At 42.0% G+C, this 20,569-nt stretch overlaps 1 protein-coding gene across 8 annotated transcripts in view; it reads right to left on the reverse strand.

Moving 5' to 3' along the window:
- The window catches only part of MPPED2 (metallophosphoesterase domain containing 2), a 211,395-nt gene that overhangs the window by 149,717 nt on the left and 41,109 nt on the right, over nucleotides 1-20,569 (reverse strand). For 7 of the 8 annotated variants that reach the window (XM_019975561.2, XM_019975555.2, XM_019975557.2 and 4 more), the window contains exon 3: nucleotides 3,346-3,527. The exons of the other annotated variant lie outside the window; for it this stretch is intronic. In XM_019975561.2, the coding sequence (XP_019831120.1) occupies nucleotides 3,346-3,527 (182 nt within the window). The remainder of the gene's footprint in view (nucleotides 1-3,345; nucleotides 3,528-20,569) is intronic. 8 annotated transcript variants of the gene reach the window in all.

Below are 20,569 nucleotides of genomic sequence, written 5' to 3' on the forward strand. Positions count from 1 at the left end.
TCTTCTCATTACAGGCTACACTACCTTCCCAACCTTTGGCTGTACCTAGTTTGGGTCCTATCGTCTTATGACCCTGTGCTGTGCCTGCTTATCTCATAAATTACTTTGTATTAATAACTTTGTGTGTTCCTCCTGCCAGGTGGCGTACATACATATTAACCAGGGACCCATCATCTCTGAACCAATAGAGAACTCGTGATGGGATTCTCAGCCCCTGCAACTGGTAGGTCAGGGTGAGATTCCAGATGGGCTGAGCTTAAATACATTTTTCAAATAACAGCATAACTCAAGTCTCCGTGAAGATGCTGGAACATTTTAGTTCAAGCTCAAGTCTGCAAGCTTCCTAGGTGCCATAAGCCCACTCGTAATCACAGGATGGAAAGAAAAGGGCTCAGACACCAGGTTTACTCACTGGTTGAACTTGGATGCATGTCTTAGACTCTCTGAGTTTCTTTTCTGCTAAAGGATCCTGGGCAAGTTAGCCCAACAGAACTCCAGATTCTTCATCGTAAAATGGGGATAACATTAGCAACTTTCGAAGGTTGGGACAAATAGAAGGTGTGCCTGGTCTGAAGCAGAAATAGCCTTTTGGGAAACTAAAGGAGTCTAGAGGATGGTCAGTTGCTGCCAAGAATCAGGGTAGTCTAAACCCAAGTAGAAAGATGGAAATCAGCGAGAGGTTCCCTGGACTCAAAGTGACGGCCAAGTCTGTATGGACTCATGCCGGTGAGGGTTGGATGACCTATTATAGCTAAAGCCCTAGACTGATCTGACCCCTGACTCCACTCTGTTAGGCCACCTGGCAGCTGTTGATGGAAACACTCTTTTCAGGTAAGAGGTTTCCAACTGAGCCAAATGGTAGCATGTAATCATATACTAACTCTCACCTTTGGAGCACCCTGAGTTTGCCAGGGTAACTGAACTATTCTGGGCTGCCCCTATGGGATTCCCAACTTCTCTTCCCTTATACTTCGGTGGGTGTATTCCTTCAGCCTCACATTCTGCATCCCCTTCTGAGACCCCTTCCTCTCATGTCAGGCCATCAGAAGGGAAATGGGTGAGAAGGAACTGATCTTGCAATTGGACCTCAGCATTTTACTTCTTTACTATTTTATTTCCTCGGTTGTGGCACTTTCCCATCTAAGAAGTACATTCCTTTATAAAATCTCCCCGTGTTTACTTCCATTCCACTAAATAATTCCTCTGACCTCTTCTTATTTTTACCCTTTAAATATCTGTTGATGGTTCATTCACCACATTCCCCATTCAATTATTAATGGCCCACAAAAACTTCCAAGCTGCAATCATTTACTGATTAATCTGCACAACAAACCAGAAAGACAGGTAGTATTAATCCTTCGTTCTGCAGAGGGAAACCAAGGGGAAAAGCGAGGTTAACTCAGTTGCCCAAGGTCAGTGGCTAAACAAGATTATAACCAGGATCCATCCTGTCTTGTATTTCTTCCCACAGGCTTACTCTTTCCTTACAAATCAACATTGTCAATGCAGCAAGATCACTTCTGTGTTGATTCAGTTGTCACAGAACAGCTTGAAACTGTCAAATTCAACCCCAAATAATTCTGCCTGTGACTAGTTCATAAACACAAGTTGCTAAAAGAAAGAGGTAATAGTACTGCAAAGCAAACTCGACAGATGCGAAAGAGGAGTGAAAAGAATGGGATTACAGGCCCAGCTGTACCACAGGATAGTCTGCCTCGAGTCACTTTACTTCTCCACATCAGAGTCACTTGTGAAAATGGGATCATGCTGAATGATGTTTAAGATATCTTGCTATTTTAAGTGAGATGACTGAGTACCTACTGAAACAGTACAAAATATAAAGCTCCAATATCCAAGATCGTGGTAAAATTGGTGTATTCGGGACACAGCTACAATCCCCTTGGGAAGCAATATGTCAATATTCAATAAGAACCGTAAATAATTCCATATCCTTTGATGCAGTAATTTCACTCACACTGTAGTTTGCCCTAAGAAGTAAATCAATGGAAACAAAAAGACATATACAAATGAAAATGCACATTTCAGTGCTAGCTTCAGAGGAAAAATTGTTATCAATTTCAAAGTTCATTTTTAGAGGGCTGTCCTATTAAGTAAAAATACAGAACAATACAAATGTCACATTGCTATCAAAAAGGATAAATATGAAAATTATGCAAAATCATGTAATAGCAATACTATCAAATGAAAATAAACAATAACAGAAGAGCAAATATGTATTCTGATGTCAGCTCTATAAAAGACGGATAAAGTGCAAATCACAAGAAAACTCAAAATAGTTGTTATTCGTTTATTGTTTATTTTCTAAATATTTTAACCGTTTTTAATGAATACTGTTTTCCATCAACACATACACCTTATCATTTAATCAGTTACTTAAAAATTTCTCAAGCCCTGCTTTAGTTCAATGGAAAATCAATTTTCAAGTTTCTGCCTAAATCTCCTCAGTAATTTTGGTTGGCTGACACATTATTCATGGCATTATTCTTGTGGAGTGATTTCTGCCTTTTCTGTAATTCTTCAGTGTCTTTAGAGATTCTAAAATCTCACTGTAATTCCTTAGTATCTTTAGAGATTCTAAAATCTCAGAACCCTGGCACGTCTTTCCCTCACCTAAGAGGATTCTTACAAAGATTTGTCATCTAATCTTGCTGTGAATAACCCCATGATTCCCTTGTAGTGCTAATATTTGGCAACTGCCTAACCCAGGAGTCAGCATTTTTCCAGTAACCCAGACCCGTTGGGTGCCCCTACAGTAACCATAAAGTTGCCATTACCTTTTTCACAGTAGTGTGTAGGGTGATTTCACAGTCCAGAGTTTTGGAGCTTTTCAGTAGGATATCTTATCTTTTTCAGGGGTCTTAGGACACCCTTCTGGTTCACTTGGGAAAGCTGCCCCCCAAGCATCCCTGTGCTAAGACCTTCCTTTTAAATAAGGGCTCTGACATCCTCCTCATTCTTTAGAAATGTTCTCTTACTATCTGGGAAAGATTGCAGAGCCATGAATTAAAAATACGATTCTAGGTCTCATGTGTGCCAACGAGTGCCCTCGTTAAAGCAGAATGAGTGAGATGAGATCGATTTCAAAGCTTTCCATCCCTTTGCCCCAGAGCTGCCGAGGCCAGGCGCTGAAAGGATGCACAGTAAAATTAAATATCTAAAAATTCATCTTTAATTAACACAACTGGATTAAAGCTAGACACCACCGCATATCATACAAGAAATGGCTGAGCTGGCTTCCAAGTGCTCTAATTCAATTAGGGCACAGTGAGTGACACTCGGGCGGGAAAGGTTAATTGGGGGCGCCGGAACGCAATCATTCCTTACCTAACCAGTCATTAAACTTCTTAACCTCTGAGGGCAGTCCCAGCTCGGTGAAATCGCCTGTGTGGAGAAGGATGTCCCCATAAGGCATCTGGATACCATCTGTTCTGGAGTGTGTGTCTGAGATGCAGACAAAGCGCGTGTGGCCCGCTGGTTTTGGAGTGTCATATGGGATGGGGTCGACCCTGAAGTAGACATAACAGATCCCATAACAGTTAAATATATTCGAACCCTCGTAATTGTCATCGCACATACATATTGACTGTTATCCGTGAACGCACCCAGACAAACCAATGCAAAGACAGAAGGGCCAATTATAACAAGGAACCCTTTGGGGGTGCAAAAGAGACAGCATCACCCATCTACAAACCCACTGGGCAAATTCAAAAAGTCTTACTTACCTGGTAGGAAAATTAAAAGGCCAGACTATCTTACACGTAGAGTCAGAAGTAACCCAGGCAACTGAGAGAGTGATTAATGGTGAAGTTTAGGGATATTGAACCCCAACTGGGGAAGCAAAATGATACTATTTTCTCTCTCTTCATGCTCCAACTGATCCCACTACTCATTAGGAAATGGATAACTAATTTATTCCTCCTTAAACATGCATAACTTTAGCAAAGAACTAATTTATGGAGAACATTCTACACATGCTTTGCTAACTGAAATGTTAAGAGACGTAGTAGATGGTAAGTACTTCTAGCCAATTTCCTTTCTAGAACCATTCAATACCTCTATCACGTTTTCAAGCAGAGATTCACAAATCAAATTGTGGGGAGGGAAGGTGACGCCAAAGTAAACGGACTTTTAAATAAAACACTGGATGTTCCAAGAACTTTGTCCAGCTGCTTCTCTACCACCTCCTGAAGCCCCAGTTACACCTTAGGTTACCTGGAATGCTCACATGCCTTGGGCAAAGCATCTGTTCAGTACAAACAAAGTAAGCCTTTTAATGGGTGTGTACAGATCTACATATGCATTAATATATGTACAGTTTTAGAGACCTAAGCACTGTGAAATTACACTCGGGCATAAGAATCAAAAGGCAAAATGATCCACCTGAAGCAAAGAAAATGAAACAGAACATTCTCATTTAATTGAGTGTAACAAAGTGTGCTAAATAAACTTGGTAAAGCAATGCAAATCTGACTCTTCAAGCATACGTTTTAATTATTTAAAGGGTTTATAGCAGAGTTAAGGATGCTTTAACTATATTAACTCTACACTGACAGCTTCCTGTAATTTCTCTGTAGGAATGTACACTTACTTTGGATTATGGGTGAAAAGCAGCAGCTATCAAAGCAAAGAGAAGGTCACAAGAGAAGCAAATATGCAATGTGGAGATGAGAGCGTAAAATGTTAAATAAGGAACAATATTTCATATCCCCACCCCACCCCGGGTTATTAACATGCAGCAGAGAACACAGGGAAAGCTCAACACAAGATTCTCTGCACCAGTTGCCTCCAAGGCTTTGTTTAATTTTTTGTTCTTTTCCCCACTTTTGTAAAAAGAAACGATGTTTTCACAATGGCAATGTTTGTGAGGGAAACAAAGGCAGTCAGTATACAACCTGCAGAGTCCCGCATTTCCTTAATGGTTAGTCTTTTAATTTTATTTTACCTTTGTCAGAGAAGAAGCAAGGAAGAAGAAAGGAGAACTGGAAGAAGACAAAAAGGATGCATGGACTGTGAACTGGTGAATACAGTGGGGCTCACTGAAAACCCAAAAAGAAAGTTTAACTTCTGCAAAAAAAAATTTATATACATATATATATATATATATACACACATACACCGGATTTTTCCTCTAAAGGTTAGAAATTAACAATGCTGTCATCATGAAGAAATTCACTAATCCACTGAGATCTCATGAGCAACCTAGAAACCCTTCTGATAGGATCCAATGTTGATTTTTTTATTATATATTAAAATGTTTTTCTTTGCATTACTGAGACTCTATTATACTGTCTCAGTGGTTCTAAATTGTATCAGTTGACATTACCTGTTTTCTAAAAGTAGTTTTCCCGGACAATAAAGGACTGTTTCCTGCCATAGCAGACTGTGTCACCCTCTGGAAGTGACACTTAATATTCTATTCCTACAGACAAAGTTAAGATGCTTGCTAGAAAGGGGCTGTGCACATCTATGCTGAAACCACCAATGTCTGAAAGAAAATTCATCAACCACTGGACTTTAAATGTATACATAAATTCATTATTTATATATCTTTATTTTCCAGTTATGTTCTCATCCTAAGGGTCAAGTACAGACACAGCCCCATTTCTTCCTTTCTGTAACTCAGTTAAGCTGTGGGCACAACCAGTACATCAAAATCCTTTAAGAAGCGGTCCCCAACCTCTTTGGCACCAGGGACAAGGTGAGTGGAAGACAATTTTTCCATCGATTGGCAGACAGGGAGTAGGGATGTTGTGCGGATAATTCAAGCACATTAATTTAGTGTCCACTGTATTTCTATTATTATTTCATCAGCTCCACCTCAGATCATCAGGCATTTCATTCCAGAGGTTGGAGACCCCAGCTTTAAGAGTCTACACGAGTTTATCAGAGGGACATCAGAGTCATCATTTTCAATTTATAAAACAGAAAGGAGCACAGATATAAATCCTTCCCTGTGAACAGGCCCCTGTGCTATGAACCTACTCAGTTTAGAGAAGTGAATCACCACTCAGTACATGTGTTTCTTAGCTCTGTGCTGGACAATCATTTTCTATGACTATTAAAACATCAGTCAGTTTCTGAGTGGTTTCAAGTCTTCCCCACCTTCTCTCCTCCTCCAGAGAAACAAAGGTCCAACAGAATTAACGGTGAAATAAAGGCCAAGAAATAAAAAAATAGAAGAGAGAGGAAGAAGAGAGAGAAATGAGTCCTCTCAGCTTTGAGCTGAAATAAAATGATGAGTCAGAGGGACACAGGACGACTGAGAAGGTGTATCCATCACCACCACCAACCTGATGTCATCCAAGGAAAACAATTAGTAGACACTGGGAAAGATACAGAGGACTGATTCAAGGAAGAGGGCTGTGGAAGTCCAAAGCCAGGGGTGGGGGTGGGTTATAAACGTGCAAAAACATAATTTACATACATCCCCTGACCCAGAGGCAATGATGTCCTTTGCTATCCATCAAAGGACAAGAAAATAAGACAGCATAGCCTGTCAGAGCCACGCTGCAGGGTAACAGGACAAGTATCACCTAGGGGTCATAGGAAAGAAGGCATCTCCACCCAAAGACATTCAGAGTTGAAAATAAGACGCCCAGTAGAACAGGCAAGTTGCAGCAGATGTAATTAAAGTTGAGACAACCCTAGGGAAACGACCATTTCCAAATTGAGCATGTGGTAAACACTTTGAAAAGGCAAGACAGCCAAACGTTTTCCTGTAAAAGCGTGTTTAAGGGAGACCCTGACAGCTATCAGAAGATCCACCTGTTCACGTTGTGGGAAGACCCTCCCGCTGCCTGTTCCCTCTTAGTTAACAACCTTACTGCTTACTGTTTATGCTGCTGACTTCTCACATGACCTAACATTTCCCCTAAGGCATCATGTCAAATATCCTAGCAAGTGAGTCTCTTACCAAGGCAATCTAACCCCCAGAGCCAGATTCAAATAGCAGAGTGAGATTTGCACGTACATCTGAGTACACCCAGGGGAAAACAAGATGACATGGGAAGATGAGAAGAAAACACTGCATCATAAAATCCCAGAGCTGGACAAAACCTTAGGGGGCATCGGGTTCAGTGCTTTATATGAAGCTTGAACCTCCTCTATCCCTTTCCTGGCTAGCTGACATAAATTTTCTCTCCAAGTTTTCCAGAGAAGGCAAGCCCCGCCCCTGCACTCCCTCCTCTCCACCAGGGCAGACAATTCTGGTTACTTGCTCGACTTGCTAGAAAGTTTCCAATCCAGAAGCTCTAAGGAAGCTGAGCATGGTCCAAAGTGACTTGGCCAGGAGCCTGAAGACTGAGTAACAGTTTGGCTGAGTTACTCATTTTGGGCAAGATAATCCATTCTTTTCACCTCGATTTTATCATCTATAAAATGGGAATAACACTGCCTAATCTCTGCTGTAGTCACTCGGTCATGTCCAACTCTTTGCAACTCCATGGACAGCATCACACCAGACTTCCCTATCCATCACCATCTCCCAGAGTTTGCTCAAACTCATGTCCATTGAGTCAGTGATGCCATCCAACCATCTCATCCTCTGTCGTCCCCTTCTCCTCTTGCCTTCTATCTTTCCCAGAATTAGGGTCTTTTCCAGTGAGTCGGCTCTTCGCATCAGGTAGCCAAAGGATTGGAACTTCAGCTTCAGCGTCAGTCTTTCCAATGAATATTCAGGGTTGATTCCCTTTAGGATTGACTAGTTTGATCTCCTTGCAGTCCAAGGGACTCTCAAAAGTCTTTTCCAACACCAACAGTTCCCAGGCATCCATTCTTCAGCACTCAGCCTTCTTTATGGTCCAGTTCTCACATCCATACATGACTACTGGAAAACCAAGGCTTTGACTATATGGACCTTTGCTGGCAGAGTAATATCTCTGCTTTTTAATACACTGTCTAGGTTTGTCATAGCTTTTCTTCCAAGGAGCAAGCGTCTTTTAACTTCATGGCTGAAGTCACCATATGCAGTGATTTTGGAGCCCAAGGAAATAAAGTCTGTCACTGTTTCCACTGTTTCTCCATCTATTTGCCTTGAAGTGATGGGATCAGATGCCACGATCTTCGTTTTTTGAATGTTGAGTTTTAAGCCGGCTTTTTCACTGCCTAATCTACTCTATCACTATAAGGAAATAAATTGTCAAGTACTGGATCTGACACGCAGCAGATGCTCTGAAATTAAAGATACTGAATGATGTAAGGTGGGGTGGGAGGGGGGGTCATGTGTGGCCATAAAGCCAGACCATCTGGCTATGAATCTCACTTCACTTTTATTAACACTGTGACACCGAGCAACGTGCTTGATTCCTGTGTCTTGGTTTCCTTACCAATAAAATGAATATAAAAATAGTTCCTAACTCATAAGATTGCCATGAGGATGACAAAGAATAATGCACTCAAAGCACTTAGAACAGTGCCTGACACACAACAGACTATCCATGTTAGGTTTTGTTTTAACTCAGTAGTAATATTTTTACTACTACTGGTAGCAGTAGTTAAGTTTTTCTGACCTCCATGTCTCCTTCCATTATAAGGAGATAATAAAGCTAGCACACAGCTTTGTTCAATGAAAGCTGATTACACACACAACGGCCAGCACAGCACCGGACACATAATCCCCAGTCAATAAAAACATTCCTTTCTTGGGACTTCCCTGGTGATCCAGTGGTTAAGATCCATCTTCCAAGACAAGGGACACACCAGCGTTCTATCCCTGGTCAGGTCAGCTAAGGTCCCACACGCCACGGGACTAACAAAGCCCACATGTGGGAATCATTGAGCCCACTCTCTAGTGCTGCGCTAGAGAGAAGCCGTGAGCCCACATGCCACACAAAGATCCTGCATGCTGCAACTAAGATCCAATGCAGATGAAAATAAAAATACTTTTTAAAAATTAAAACCATGCATTTCCTTCCTGTCACTTCTTTCTTAATCCTAGTTCTGCATTCAAACAGCAGAGAAGAAGAATTCAGTCCCTTTTCCACTGGACAGTTCTTCAAATATCTGAGGACATGTATTATAATCCCCTGAAACCATCTCTAACGTACTTGATTGGCCACACTGTCCACAAGTTTTTCTTTTGTGATAGGATGTCCAGTGCCTCCGCATCCTGGTGATCTCCTGGATACAATCCAATTGGTCAGAACGCCTCTATCCGTCATGTCAGAACTCATGGGCCACATGGATTCATGGGGGGCTTCCCTGACGGCTCCGACACCACCTTCAATGCAAGAGACCCAGGTTCGATCCCTGGGTCGGAAAGATCCCCAGGAGAAGGGAATGGCTATCCACCCCACTATTCTTGCCTGGAGAATCCCATGGACAGAGGAGCCTGGAGGGCTACAGTCCATGCAGTCACAAAAAGTTGGACACAACTGAGCGACTAACACAAGCACATATGGATTCATGGCCCCATGAGCTGTTTATCCAAGACAAATGCTAGTACAGGTGCTGGAGAACCACTAAGGCTGGACATCCTGGAGGATTTTCCTAGGGGAAGCCTGGGCTATCTTGAATTTTCCAATTAAGTCTCCGGGTTTTGTGCCAAGCCTCAAATCTTGTTCTTGAAGCTTGATTGTCAAATGTTTATATATCCCATTGCCTACTCAAACAAATAAACCATTCTCATTCACTCCGTCCTGACCCATTAGAGTTTTTTTGATTTTTTTTTTTTTACCATAAGACACTAATATAATATTATTGCTTCCACTCTGGAAAGCTCTATTGGTCATATCTGTTATTTTTTCAATAGCAAATGTATACGCTGTTGCAAGCCCTGACAGATCTTCAGAAGAGCTGTAATCATGTGGTTTGTTATGACATGAATTTCTTCTTTAGGCCAAATGAGAAGTAAAAGCCTTATGTACACATTTAGATTATAATTCACTGTCAAACGAGACTAAAACTCTTACAAAGCATTTTAACAGGATTCCAATGTATTTATCATTTCCCATTCCACTTGAAAACCATGATGCTGTGCTTATGCATCCCAGTGACTTTAACAAGTTTTCAAATGTGATATTAAAGCTTTCATTTTTACCCTGAAAATTCAGCTGACGTGAGAGTTAAAATTAGGTTTGTGATGTTACACCATCCACCCTAGACATAAGAATTCAGTCCCCTTTCCAATCGACTGTTTGATAAAGATATGCAAAACCCTCTAGCAAAACAATGAATAAATAAATACTGGGCTTAAGTTAGTACAGTAACAGAATTTTTCAACTGGAAGGGCTTCAGAGATGATCTAATCCTGTGTTCCGCTTCTCTGAGTATCGGCTTCATGGTTTTGCCTTTTTTGTATGCTATTACTTAACTTTTGTTAAGCATCTTACATTTTTTATACAATTTTGTTTGGTTTTGCCCTAAACAATTTCATCTATGTAGGCATGAAGTGGATATGGTGATTGTACTTTTCAACTAACATTTAAAAAAATACATAGGTATGAAAATTTTTAAGATTTGTCCAGTATAAAGAACTACAACTCAAGTTTTCTAACTTCCGATTCACTTCTCTTTTTACCTAACTTTGGAAGCTAAAAATATGCTTGGACTTGGAGAATAAAAGATGTTAAAAATAATAAAATGACATCAAAGCAAACCACCTAAACTCTTGTAATCATTAATATCTAGAGACTCTGCTCAAAATTATTGGAGTTTACTGTCAAAAATACCAAAGTCTTAGTGCACTGATGCCTCTATTTTTATAACTGCTATCCAACTGAATGGAGTCTCTTCAAACCTCAAGAAAATGCACATTAGAGTTCATTAGGAAAATAAGCAATATAGAACTTAATTTTTTTGAGTACTGGTTAAGATAAAGTCCCTGATGCTGGGAAAGACTGAGGGCAGAAGAAGAAGAGGGCATCAGAGCATGAGATGGCCGGATGGCATCACCAACGCAATGGACATGAACTTGGATAAACTTCGGGACATGGTGATGGAGAGAGGCCTGACATGCTGCAGTCCATGGGCTTGCAAAGAGTTGGACACGACCGGGTGACTGAACAACAACAACAAAAATAAAGAGAGCTTCTCATTCTCGGAGAGGTCAAGTCACACATGCAAACTGATTGTGAATGTTTCCAAATACAGGTGGCATTAGAGGGGCCACTTTAGCTGACAGACAAGCCTCATTAAAAAGAGCTCTGGCTGTGGCGGCCAGGGCCTTCCTGCACCCCCACTACATTGGTCATCAATTAGTTATGTGATCCTGGGCAAGTCACTGCCCTTCTTGTAACCTCTGTTCTTCAAGTGTGAAAAGAGAGGCAGGACCAAATGATGCTCAAATGATTACCTGCCTGGTTTCTCCACCACCAGAAATCTGTGCAAGACCTTAGAAACAAGTCAGTCTCGTAAGCACTTAAAACATGCTCTTTCCCTTTGCAACTGTATTTTCTGCTTTCCAGACAATGCAAAAGTAAATGCAGTACAGATCCTTCCAAACAGAATCAGAATTAGACAGATTTCACATACAAAGAGAAGTGAAATTGCAATTTAGGACCATAGATGGAGCTCCCAGGTCTTTCTAGTGTAAAACAAAGCAAAGAAACCAGAATCCCAGTTATCACAATTAAACAAAAATTAAACGATGTGGGATTTAACTAGTTGCTTCAAAAATGGGCTGTTCTCCATTTTCTAAAACTCTGAGCTGATGAAACTCTCCCAGTTTAGCCTTCGTGTCCCAGAACAGTAATGGTGCCGAAACACAGTGAGGAAGCATAACACAGCCAAATGTTTAAATATACTCACATTTGTACCAAGGGCACTGCTTTCCTTTAACTGCTGAACTGCTGTATCAACACTGTTCTACCACCAACTAATTATAGCTAACAAAAGCCCACTGCACAGAGTGTGTCTCGTGTTTCATCTATTTTTTTCCTAGTACAGAAGTACAGTGCTTACATCCAACGAATACTAAGTGGTCATAATTTAATTCTTCAAGCACTGCATGTGATAGGAATTCCCGGTCCTTCTGCTGGTTCCACTGGGGTGTTGCAGTGCCCATCAGCCTAGCTACTGTGGAAGCCGCTGAAGCCTCTCCAATGGCAAACGGCTGGGTCATAAATATCCCACTGGAGATGCGTTGTCCAGGGTTAAACGTTTCCTGCTCTTTTAGCAACAAGGTTTGTTAGCTTCCACTTCTGGGTACTGGCCTTGACTTTGAAAAAAAGAAGGCACATGACACTGAGTGCCCGTCACTCCACACAGTCAACAACCATTTCCTTAACACCCACCTGCATGCCAGGAGTCATGGTAAGCTCTAGGAAGACAAGGAAGCAGCCTACAAGGAGTCCGGAGTTGACCTGTCAGCTCCTTGCAGGCATACCTCAGAGATATTGTGAGTTCAATTCCAGACTGCCACAATAAAGCGACCATCACAAGAACTTTTTGGTTTCTCAGTGCATATACAAGTCATATTTACATATTTATACTATTTACATTTTATCTTTAAAAAAACCAAGGTGCACGCTTTAAAAAATTACTGCTAAAAAATAACTACCATCTGAGCAGTCAGCAAGTTGCAAACTTTTTGTTGGTGGAGGATCTTGCCTTGCTGTCGGTGGTGGCTGACTGATCAGGGTGGTTGCTGAGGTTGGGTGGCTGTGGTAATTGTTTAAAATAAGATAACAACAAAGTCTGCCACATCAACTAATTCTTCCTTTTGCAAATAATTTCTCTGTAGTATGCAGTGCCATTTGATGGCATTTCATTCACAGAACTTCATTCAAAACTGGCACCAGTCCTCTCAAATCCTGCTGCTGCTTTAATCAGGTAAGTTTACCTAGTATTCTAAATCCTTTGCTGTCATTTCAACAGTCTTCACAGCATCTTTACCAGGAGTAGATTCCATCTCAATTTCTTTGCTCATCCATAAGAAGCAACTCTTCATCTGTTAAAGTTTTATCATGAGATTATAACAATTCAGCCACATCTTCAGGAACCACCTTAATTCTAGTTATCTTGGTACCTCCTAATTTGCAGTTACTTCCTCCACTTCAGTCTTAAACCTCTCAGAGTCACCCAGGAAGGCTGGAATCAACTTCCAAACTCTTGTTACTGCTGATAGTCTGACCTCTTCTCACGAATCACCAGTGTTCTTCATGGCATCTAGAACAGTGAATCCTTCACTGTTTGAAAACAGAAGGTTTTCAATTTCCTTTGCCCAGATGCATGAGAGAAATCATCATCTATAGCAGCTACAGATGTAAGAAATATATTTCTTAAATTATAAACCTGAAAGTCAAAATCAACAACTACAGAATGGCTGCTGTGTTGGTGTGGCACACATGCACGCTCAGTTGTGTCCAATGCTTTGTGACCCCATGGACTGTAGTCCTCCAGGCTCCTCTGTCCATGGGATTTTCCAGGCAAGAATACTGGAGTGGGTTGCCATTCCCTTCTCCAGGGGATCTTCCCAATCCAGGGGTCCAACCTGAATTGGCAGGTGATTCTTTACCACTGAGCCACCTGGGAAGCCCCCAACACCACCTTGTTGAGCATCTCCATCAGAGAGCTCTTGGCTGATTACATGCACTGTCTGTGAGCAGTCATATCCTGAAAAGAATGTTTTGGTTTTTTTTCCTGAACAGTAGGTCTCAGTAGTTGGCTTAAAATATTCAGTAAACCATGGTGTAAACAGATTTGTTGTCATCCCAGCATCACTGTGCCATTTACAGAGCACAGGCAGAGTTGATTAAGTATGATCCTTGGGAATCCTAGGCTTTTTTTTTTTTTTAAACTTTACATAATTATATTAGTTTTGCCAAATATCAAAATGAATCCGCCACAGGTATACATGTGTTCCCCATCCTGAACCCTCCTCCCTCCTCCCTCCCCATACCATCCCTCTGGGTCGTCCCAGTGCACTAGCCCCAAGCATCCAGTATCCTGCATCGAACCTCTACTGGCAACTCGTTTCTTACATGATATTTTACATGTTTCAATGCCATTCTCCCAAATCTTCCCACCCTCTCCCTCTCCCACAGAGTCCATAAGACTGTTCTATACATCAGTGTCTCTTTTGCTGTCTCGTACACAGGGTTATTGTTACCATCTTTCTAAATTCCATATATATGCGTTAGTATACTGTATTTATGTTTTTCCTTCTGGCTTACTTCACTCTGTATAATAGACTCCAGTTTCATCCACCTCATTAGAACTGATTCAAATGTATTCTTTTTAATGGCTGAGTAATACTCCATTGTGTATATGTACCACAGCTTTCTTATCCATTCATCTGCTGATGGACATCTAGGTTGCTTCCATGTCCTGGCTATTATGAACAGTGCTGCGATGAACATTGGGGTACACGTGTCTCTTTCCCTTCTGGTTTCCTCAGTGTGTATGCCCAGCAGTGGGATTGCTGGATCATAAGGCAGTTCTATTTCCAGTTTTTTAAGCAATCTCCACACTGTTCTCCATAGTAGCTGTACCAGTTTGCATTCCCACCAACAGTGTAAGAGGGTTCCCTTTTCTCCACATCCTCTCCAGCATGTATTATTTGTAGACTTTTGGATCACAGCCATTCTGACTGGTGTGAAATGGTATCTCATAGTGGTTTTGATTTGCATTTCTCTGATAATGAGTGATGTTGAGCATCTTTTCATGTGTTTGTTAGGCTTTTTGGAATGCTAAAGGAGCACAGGCTTCAACTTAAAGCCACCAACTGGATTAGCCCCTAACAAGATAGTCAGCCTGTCCTTTGAAACTTTGAAGCCAGGCACTGACTTCTCCTCTCTAGCTATACAAGTCCTAGATGGCACCTTCTTGCAACATATGGCTTTCTGTCTGCATTGAAAAATAGCTATTTAATGCAGGTCCCCTTTTTGACCTTTTTGACACCAGGGACTAGTTTCCTGGAAGATGATTTTTCCCTGGACCAGTAGGGGGATGGTTTCAGGGTGATTCATTACATTTATTGTGCACTTTATTTCCATTATTATTATATCAGCTCCACCTCACATCATCAGGCACTAGATCCTGGCAGCTGGGGACCCCTGGTTTAGTGCTGCCATCTTAATTAACTATCTTGGCTAGATCTTCTGGACAACTTAAAGCAGCTTCTACATCAGCACTGCTTCACCCTGCATTTTGATGTGTTGGAGACAGCTTCTTTCCTTAAGCCTCACGAACCAGCTCTGTTAGTGTCAAACATTTCTTCTGCAGCTTTCTCAGCTCTGAGCTCTCTCAGGCTTGACAGAATTAAAGAGAGTCAGGCTTTTGTTCTGGAAAAGGCAATGGCAACCTACTCCAGTACTCTTGCCTGGCAAACCCCATGGATGGAGGAGCCTGGTAGGCTGCAGTCCCTGGGGTCGTTAGGAGTCGGACAGGACTGAGCAACTTCACTTTCACTTTTCACTTTTCACTTTCATGCATTGGAGAAGTAAATGGCAACCCACTCCAGTGTTCTTGCCTAGAGAATCCCAGAGGGATTCTGGGCATCTCCATCTCCTGGTCGGCTGCCGTCTTTGGGGTTGCACAGAGTCGGACACGACTGAAGCGACTTAGCAGCAGCAGCAGCAGGCTTTTGTTCTAGATCAGGCTCTGGCTTAGGGGAATGTTGTGACTGGTTGGATCTTCTCTCCAGACCATTCAAAACTTTCTCCATATCAACAATAAGGCTGTCTCACTTTCTTATCATTCATGTATTCAGTGGAGTAGCACTTTCAATTTTCCTCAAGAACTTTTCCTTTACATTCATAACTTGGCTAAGTATTCGGTGCAAGAGACCTAGCTTTCAGACTATCTTGGCTTTTGGCATGCCTTCCTCACTAAGCTGAATCATTTCTACTTTTCTTTGACTTCAAGTGAGAGCTGTGCAACTCTTCCTTTTACTTGGACACTTAGAGGCTACTGTAAGCTTATTAATTATCCTAATTTCAATATTTTTTGTGTGTCTTAGGGAATAGGGAAAGGAAAGAGGAGGAGAGAGAGCAGGGAACAGCTGGTCAGTGGAGCAGTCAGAAATACACAAAACACTCATTAAGTTCATTGTCTCATACAAGGCATGGTTTGTGGCATCCAACGCCCCGTAACAATTACAACAGTTACATCAAAGATCACTGATCACAAATCACCTTTGGTAAGTATAATAATAATGAAAAACATTGAAATATTGTAAGAATTACCAAAACGTGACACAGAGACACAAAGTCACCAAATGCTGCTGGAAAAAGTAGTACCAAAAGATTTGTTCAACAGAGGGATTGCCATAAACCATCCATTTGTAAAAAACAAACAAACAAAATGCAGCATCTGTAAAGCACAATAAATCTAGGTATGTCTGCATTCAACAAATGCATGATTTCTGTTCAGTCACTGAGCTCTTTCCCAGACATTTATTAAGCACCTTCTATGGACCAGATTGCGCTAGGTGCTGGGGAGACAGATAAAGCCAAGCCCCAGAAGGTTTCTGTGGTGTGCAAACAAGTGATTTATGAAACAACTCGGGAACAGCTAGAATCAAGGACCTGCATGATGGTGGTTGTCGCAAATAATCAAGGATGTGCGGGGTACTGTGGGATAAAGGAGAAAATGCCTGGCACTGCGCATGGGTTAGGAAGGACAGGGAACATCGCAATGGACACAGGACACCAGGGGGTGTCTCAATTCAATTTCAAATGCTGGGGACAAAGGATCTCAGGCTCAGAAAGAAGAGGCATGAGAGTGGCCTGAAGCTGGAATCTGAATTGGGATTTAAACAAGCACAGAACTTGGAAAGTCAGGCAGAAAAGAGGAGCAATCCAGGCCACAGAGGACACTGCAAGGAAGCGCATCACTTATTTAGGGACTTGTGAGTGAAGAGGCACTGCCAGAGCAGAGTCACTGTGTCAGAGAGCAGCAGAAGGTTCGAAAGGCTGGTGGGACTGGGGACCACACCGAGGAGAGCCAGACTGTAGGGCCTGAACCAGTCCCGGAGGCCATGGAAACCCGCCCCCTCCGCCACACTCACTGAAAGATGCGAGCAGCCACAAAGGCAGCTGGCTTTAAGGAAAACTGACATGGCCTCTGCAGGATGTGAGGGATGGGATGGTGCTGGGGGTACTAAAGAAAAGGAGGCTGACTCAAAATTACCTGCAAAAAAATCTAGGCGTATGTTTGATAAGGGCACACCCAGTAAAAACAGAAAGTAGAGGATAAGAAGGAAAGGCAGTAGAAACCTGAAACTGTAAATGATAATTGGAGAAGTAGTCAAAAATGAACTACAACATCCTACATGATTATAGTTCCTGTAGCTCCATCTGTTCCCCACTTTTATGCCTGATCTGATGCTACAGACCAAGTGTCTGTGTCCTCCCCTAAAATTCATATGTTGAAGCCCTAATATGATTGTATTTGAAGGTCGAGTCTTTGAGAGGTAATCAGGTCAAGAGGGAGGAACATTTATGAACGGAGTGAGTGGCCTTATAAAAAGAGACACAAGAAAGATGACCTTGACAGAGAAAGAAGGCACCCACTGACGGGATCTCACCAGGAACTAAACTGGCTGGCACCTTAATCACGGATTTCCCAGGCTCTGTAATCGTAAGAAATAAATATTTGCTGTTTAAGCCACTCAGTCTGTAGTACTTGTGACAGCAACTCAAGCTGACTAAGACATCTGGATGAAATCTGGATACCGACAAAGAATTTTTGGGCTGAAAATAATGATAGTCATGATGGGGAACAACAGCAACCGTTTTCATTTTGAAGCCAGGTGCTATGTGATGCCCTTCATCTGAACAGCTTTCATTTAATCCCTACAGCAGGTAGGCCCCATATTTCTCCCATGTTACCAATGAGGAACCTGAGACTCAGATTAAGCAAAGGCAGAAGGCCAGTAGATGGCTCTGCCCCAAGATGACCATCCAGAGTCTGCTCTGTCATCTGACAGTTTTACAACCTCCTCTTACACAGCTTTCCTGGTGGCTCAGATGGTAAAGAATCTGCCTGCAAAGCAGGAGACCCAGGTTCAGAAAGATCCCCTGGAGAAGGGAATGGCAACCCACTCCAGTATTCTTGCCTGGAAAATTCCATGGACAGAGGAGCCTGATGGGTTACAGTCCATGGGGTGGCAAAGAGTCTGACACGATTGAGCAATTAACACTTACACAGCACACCCAGATGTTAAGGCAGATTCTGTCCTAAAATGGGGCATACGGTTTTTTTAATAAATAATTACAAGGACCAACTTCAAAAATAAAATGCGGGTGATTTTCAAACACTGGGCGCACCTGAAAAACATGTCTTCATCTGGCTCAGTCCAGGAGAAAGCGTGTTAAGAGACACAAAAAACACAACCATTTACTTTTTTACATGTTGGGGGAGATAGTCATGAACAGTGTTGGGTCTAATGGATAAAAAGGAATTTTTTTGGGGGGGTATTAAAACTCTGCCAAAGGAAACTGAATTCTCCTCCACTTTTCAATTCATCAAAGTCAGGTTTTCTAAGGCTCTATGTCTCACAAGAAGCCGATAACAGAATTTGTTGTTAATTGTGCTTATCAGAAGTGTTCAGTTCAGCCACTGAGTCAGGTCTGACTCTGCGATCCCAAGGAATGCAGCACACCAGGCTTCCCTGTCCATCACCAATTCCCAGAGCTTGCTCGAACTCATGTCCATGAAGTCAGTGATGCCATTCAACCATCTCATCCTCTGTCATCCCTTTCTCCTCCTGCCTTCAATCTTTCCCAGCATCAGGGTCTTTTCCAATGAGTTAGTTCTTTGTATCAGGTGGCCAAAGTATTGGCGCTTCAGCTTCACCATCAGTCCTTCCAATGAATATTCAGGACTGATTTCCTTTAGGATTGACTGGTTTGTGTAGGTAACTTCATATTTCCATGGCTAAAGGGCCTTTTTTAAAGTGTGTGGCCAAAAGTTGAATTTTAACAGTCCATAATAAGGGAGCAACAGAGAATGAGATGGTTGGATGGCATCACCAACTCAATGCACATGAGTTTGAGCAAATTCCAGGAGACAGTGAAGGACAGGGAAGCCTGGTATGCTGCAGTCCATGGTGTCACAAGAAGTATGACATGACTTCGTGACTGAACAACAACAAAATGTTTTTTCCAACTCTGAGCTGAGTTTATTGACTTACTTTCAAAAAATCAGTTGTCCCTAAGGCAGAAAGACCATTTTATATATGCATGAACTTCATGTAAGTCCATTACGAGACAAATGCTTATTCCTAAGACCACATAATATGATTAATTAAAATCAGAATTTGCTAAATCATGCCTGAGTCTTTTGCAAATCCATGAACTTTGGCCCGCCAGGCTCATCGGTCTATGGGATTATCCTGGCAAGAATACTGGAGTGGGCTACCATTTCCTTCTCCAACTTAACATGATGTCAACATTTAAAGACCTTTCAAAACGAATCCAATACAAGAATTTTCAGACTCAGTATATCTTACTCTGGAGACTGTTTGATGACAGTAAGAAAACCATTTTACCCTACATCTTTATCTTTTGCTGAAATAGCTAGTCCACTTCTACTGTGAAAATTATTGAGTTGGCCCAAAAGTTCATTCAGGTTTTTCTGTACCATCTTACCAAAAAACCCAAATGAATTTTTTGGCCAAACCAATACATAGTTCCTACACAATGGCAGAACCCACAGAGGACTACTTCCCTCTTTGGAAGTGAGTACTTACTTCCTTGGTAGCGTATTTCATGGTTTACATTTCCCCAAGGGTATCTCTGCTTATTTAACTTATATGCAGAGTACATCATGAGAAACGCTGGACTGGAAGAAACACAAGCTGGAATCAAGATAGCCGGGAGAAATATCAATAACCTCAGATATGCAGATGACACCACCCTTATGGCAGAAAGTGAAGAGGAACTAAAAAGCCTCTTGATGAAAGTGAAAGTGGAGAGTGAAAATGTTGGCTTAAAGCTCAACATTCAGAAAACGAAGATCATGGCATCTGGTCCCATCACTTCATGGGAAATAGATGGGGAAACAGTGGAAACAGTGTCAGACTTTATTTTTGGGGGGCTCAAAAATCACTGCAGATGGTGACTGCAGCCATGAAATTAAAAGACGCTTACTCCTTGGAAGGAAAGTTATGTCCAACCTAGATTCAAAAACAGAGACATTACTTTGCCAACAAAGGTCCGTCTAGTCAAGGCTATGGTTTTTCCTGTGGTCATGTATGGATGTGAGAGTTGGACTGTGAAGAAGGCTGAGTGCCGAAGAATTGATGCTTTTGAACTGTGGTGTTGGAGAAGACTGTTGAGAGTCCCTTGGACTGCAAGGAAATCCAACCAGTCCATTCTGAAGGAGATCATCCCTGGGCTTTCTTCGGAAGGAATGATGCTAAAGCTGAAACTCCAGTACTTTGGCCACCTCATGCGAAGAGTTGACTCATTGGAAAAGACTCTGATGCTGGGAGGGATTGGGGGCAGGAGGAGAAGGGGACGACAGAGGATGAGATGGCTGGATGGCATCACTGACTCGATGGACGTGAGTCTGAGTGAACTCTGGGAGTTGGTGATGGAAAGGGAGGCCTGGCATGCTGCGATTCATGGGGTCGCAAAGAGTCGGACATGACTGAGCAACTGAA

Source organism: Bos indicus, chromosome 15 (genome assembly GCF_029378745.1).
Source record: "Bos indicus isolate NIAB-ARS_2022 breed Sahiwal x Tharparkar chromosome 15, NIAB-ARS_B.indTharparkar_mat_pri_1.0, whole genome shotgun sequence".
NCBI classification, from domain to species: domain Eukaryota; kingdom Metazoa; phylum Chordata; class Mammalia; order Artiodactyla; family Bovidae; genus Bos; species Bos indicus.